Source organism: Panicum virgatum, chromosome 5N (genome assembly GCF_016808335.1).
Source record: "Panicum virgatum strain AP13 chromosome 5N, P.virgatum_v5, whole genome shotgun sequence".
Classification (NCBI taxonomy): Eukaryota; Viridiplantae; Streptophyta; class Magnoliopsida; order Poales; family Poaceae; genus Panicum; species Panicum virgatum.
This window is the reverse complement of record NC_053149.1, coordinates 4643907-4648555: the sequence shown is the minus strand read 5'-3', so window position 1 is coordinate 4648555 and position 4649 is coordinate 4643907. Positions and strand designations below refer to the sequence as shown.

General features: G+C 53.5%; 1 protein-coding gene across 1 annotated transcript; it reads left to right on the top strand.

Annotated features, from left to right (window-relative positions):
- The first annotated feature begins 775 nt into the window (after window positions 1-775).
- On the top strand, window positions 776-2972 carry LOC120673003. The gene is made up of 3 exons (XM_039953673.1): window positions 776-782; window positions 1962-2424; window positions 2518-2972. The coding sequence occupies exons 1-3, from the start codon at window positions 776-778 to the stop codon at window positions 2870-2872; spliced, it is 825 nt and encodes a 274-aa protein (XP_039809607.1). The 3' UTR covers window positions 2873-2972.
- Window positions 2973-4649: the final 1677 nt, after the last annotated feature.

The window sequence follows — 4649 nt, the reverse complement described above, 5'->3', positions numbered from 1 at the left end:
CTAGAACGACCCGCGGTTGGGTTGGTGCGTGCGCACACTTGTTAGCTCTGTTTAGTTCCCAAAAAGTTTTGCACAGAACCTGTCACATTGAACCTTCAAACACATACATGGAGTATTAAATGCAGTTGAAAAAAATAACTAATTATACAGTCTAACTGATTAGCACGAGCTGAATCTTTTAAGTCTAATTAGTTCATAATTGGACATTATTTGTCAAGTAACAATGAAATGTACTACAATACCAAAATTTAGTCTACAGTACCATTATTTGTCAAGTACCATAATTTGTGCACAGAAAAAAGTATATTATGAGCTGCATAGTAACAACAACTCATACAATGGTGAAAAGTGGTCTCATAGTCCAAAATTTAGTCTAAGAGGTGGTTGTCTCGTGAAACAACCACCTTATTCTCTCTCCTCCCTCTCTTCGCCACCTAATCAAAAATCCTACATGGATTTTGCATGAGATGACCTATGAGACCACTGCCATGTAGTGATGTACTTGCCATAGAGGTGCAAATAGTTACCTCTTGGGTATCCATTGCCTCACTTTAGTTCAAAAATTTGTACTAGTTTCTCAAAACGAGCTTCCACATTGAAAAATTAGTATAAACTTTTGAATTGAAGAGGGGTGATAGATACACTTAAAGGCACCTATTTGCACCTCTTGCCGGCCTTGTGGGCCGTACTCACAAGTGGCTTCTTTTTCAGAGACTTGTTGGACTTGGAGCTACTGAGCCGCAGTCGTCACCGGCGATGCCTACCAGATTGGCGAATGAGCGGTGAGCCGTGTGTGCTCAATTTGTCTGAAGCGCACACCAAGCACGGGCTCGATCGATCTCTACCGGCCGCTTCGATCTCCTCTCCCAGCTAAAGCGTCCAAACACCGTGTTCGGCGGCTAGCTTCCGGGCTGCTCGCGGCTGCTGCTGCCGTTCGACTTGCTGCTTAGGCTGCTGCTGGCTGCTCGCTGCTAGGCTGCTGCTGGCTGCTCGCGGCTGCTGGCTGCTGCTGCTCCAGCCCGGAGATATTGGATCCATCGGAGATATTCCAGGATCACGGTACGCATCGATCTATCGGTTCTAGAACCGTACCTGCATGTCGTAGTCGTACGTCGTACGTGTGCCAACAAGTCCACCGCGCCGGCCGGCCGATTTGACCGCGCGCGCGCTGTCTGTGGCGGCGGGCGGCGAGACTAGCTAGCTACTGAGCTCTGGACTGGCACGAGACCCTGTCGTCCGTGCCCGGCTGATCTATTTTCTCGAAGAAGAAGATTGAGTTGTGCCTGCGCATCGGTATCGGATACGGACTACTAATAATATGGTATACGTCAGAGAATAATGAATATAGGAGGTGTCTCGCTCTCGGTCTTTGGCGCCTAGCTAGTACACGTACAGGTACAGTCGTAGACGACGGACAGACGGGTCGTCTTGTGCCGGATTGGACCGACTGCGCCGGCCCGGGTTTTGGGAGGGGGGGTTGGGTTGGGGGGGGGGGGCGCGGGCGGCGGGGGCGGGGGGGGGGGGGGGGGGGGGGGGGCGTGGTCGCTCTCGCATCGAACTTATCCACTGTTAGTATCGTGGCGAGGCGGGGTAAGTATTCCATCACATCATATCTTTGAACATGCACCAATTAGAAGTGTTAAATAAAAATCAATTACAAAATTAATTGAACAAATGGAGGCTAATTCATGAGATGAATCTATCAAAGCTAATTAATTCATCATTGATATATGTTTAACGCGTGAGAATTAACCTCCAGCTGTGCAATTAATTTTATAATAAATCAATATTTAATAACTCTAATTAATGTTCAATCATCCGATGTGATAGGAACGACGAAAGTTTAGTCGGGTGATCCAAATTTAAACAGACCCTTTGGAAGAATTTTGAGGGCACGTACACCACCCGCTCCCATGTGCCTTCGTTTCTCTCTAGAAGGAGAGAAAAATAGCACTAGCTAGATCGATCAGAGGATGATTCAGCACCCCTCTTCTCAAGGATCATCTACCTAGTGCTCCAAGCCGGACACCCGGTACCCCAAGCCGGCCTCCCGCTTCTCGATATTTCCAAGTCCCTGACGACTCCTCACTCTTATCTCTACCCCTCTTATTTCTCCACCTCTCATCTCTCTCTGCCTTATCCTCTCTCGCTGAAGAAGCCGGGCGCGGATAGGATTCCGAGCGGCGGGGTGCCACTGCCGCGGAGCGCGAGGAGCTGCCGGGCGTGCGGGCAGCTAGCCGCTGGCCGCTGCCGCCGCCAGGCGCTGCCGTGGTGCGCCGGCTGCCACCGCCGCCGCAGAGCGCGCGGGCTCCGCTTGCAGCCATGCAGAAGATCTTGGAGTTCGGCACCGCCGGTTGTTCTTGCTTGCTTTCCTCACGCGGCCATTGTTTTTCTTGCTTGCTTGCTTGGAGTTCGGCACCGCTGGTTGTTCTTCTTGCTTGCTTGCTTTCCTCAGCCGTTGTTCTTACTTGCTTTCCTCTTGTTGGCAAAATTAATTGGTTTAATTTGTGATTGTAGCTCCGCGCGGGAGACGGCCGTGGGAGCTAGCCCCCGTGGGGCGAGCAACTCTACCGGCGGCAAGCGGGTCCACTCGGCGGCGAGCAACGGCGAGCGGATCCGCGTGGCTGGCGCCGCGCGGCCGGCGAGAAGCTCCGCGCGGGAGCCGGCCGTGGGAGCTAGCCCCCGTGGGGCGAGCAGCTCTACCCAGCTGCGAGCGGGTCCACCCGGTGGCGCGGCCGGCGAGGAGCTCCGTGGCGGGCGAGCAACTCCCGGCCGTGAAGTGTGGGCGGCCGCCGAGGAGTCCCAGTGGGCGAGCGAGAAGCCGCCGCGCATGGATGATTTTTTTTCTTTTTTTCTTATTTTTCTAAAATAGAGATGCATGTGGAATTGTATGAATTAATTGTATCTATCTTGTGATCGATTCTTTGAATGATTTGCGAAATCTATGGATTATATCTATATTTTGTGGTTGATTCTTCGAATGACTGGTGGGGGGTGTGAGGGGAACGGGAGAGGATGCGAGGGAACGGAAGATGACACGATGGAACGGGCATGGTGGACTTTGGTATCGGTTGCTATTTCCAACCGGTACCAAAGAAGAGCTTAGACACCGGTTGAAAAATCCAGTGTCTTAGACCGATGCTTTTGCTCCAGATTTCGGGGTACCGGTTCGAAATCCGGTACCTAAGGCCTTTTGGAACCGGTGGCCATGACTCTTTTTCTAGTAGTGGCTGTAAGGATTCTTACAGCCAGCAGCTGGCTGAATTATTAACCTTGCTCTTATGAAGCATATGCAAGCATAAAAAAAAACTTTACTGGGAAAGAGGGTTGTGAAAGGAACCCACTGTTTTTCATTAAGAGGAAGACAAACGGGTTACCTGTTAGAAAAACTCTACATATCTTGGCCCATACTGAGAAGGCTAAGCCTCACGGCGAGCACACAGCGAGAAGGTTTTCTCATGACTTGTTGGGGTGCGACACTACCGAGCCGGGCTAGACCATTGGCATAGCATATGCAAGCACGATTTGCGAGATTGCGGAGATCTGGGCTGTCGACTCCCTGTCGGATCTTTTTCAGGAAAAAAAAACAGTCCTTGTTGGATTTCATAATACGCAGAGGCGCAGAGCTCAACGGCATTGACTAGTGACCTTGGAAAAAAGGGCCCTATTTTGGTGATCATGTGCGTCAACTACTACCCCACAAATCCCCTTTTTTGTAGGTTAAAAGATTTTGGTTTAATAGATCAGCTCTTAGATCACCATGCATGTACCTTTGGGCAAAACGGGCCCATATTTGACTTGACAAAGCAGTTAGGACGTCAGCATCCCTGGCCCTCAGTCTGAGCTCTATATATCCGGCTAAAAATACTAGTCAAGTGATCCTCACTGGCTGGAAAGAGATGGACATCTTAAACATTTTTCGGCCGGCTCTTAACCGGATCACATCCTCCATTGCTTCCACGGCGAGCTACGGATTCAATCGAGTACTCAACTTCACCGGCTCCTTCAACGACCGGACCAGCCTGCTGCACGATCCCGAGCTCGTCGGGGCCGAGCAGGCAGACGAGCCCGCCCCTCCGGCGCAACCACAAGAGGCGGCGCCTCCTGCAACGGTCACGACCGCCCGCACGTTCGACATCGAGGCGGCGACGCCGCTGGCCGGCCTCTCTGGCTCCGAAGGACAGGGCCAGGAGCCGGCCGCCCAGGACTTGGAGTCGAGGCGCATGGCCAAGAGCGTCCAGACCGTCTGCCTCTTCGCGGCCTCCGCCTCGCTGGTGCTGTTCGTGAACCTCCCCAGCAGGGACGGCCCGAGCAAGAACGCCGGCGAGGCGGCGGCGGGGGAGCACGGGCCCGGCGCCGCCCTGTAGGCGTTCATCAGCCTCGGCTTCTTCTCGAGCCTCGGGCTCTCCATGCTCTCGATCGTGGCGAGGCCCGGCGAGGCGGCGGTGGCCGGGGTGCAGAAGTGGGGGGTGATTGTGGCCGTGGCGTCCGTGCTCGTGGCGTTCACGCTGCGCATGTGCATGATGTCCGTGGCGTAACCGGAGGCCGGCCGGCCGTGTGGCTGAGCGTCTCGTCCTCTCCTCGGTCCTCGCCGGCGCCGTAGCAGCCGCCGGACTATACCCGTCACCCGGCATGGAAGTTCGGCTGTG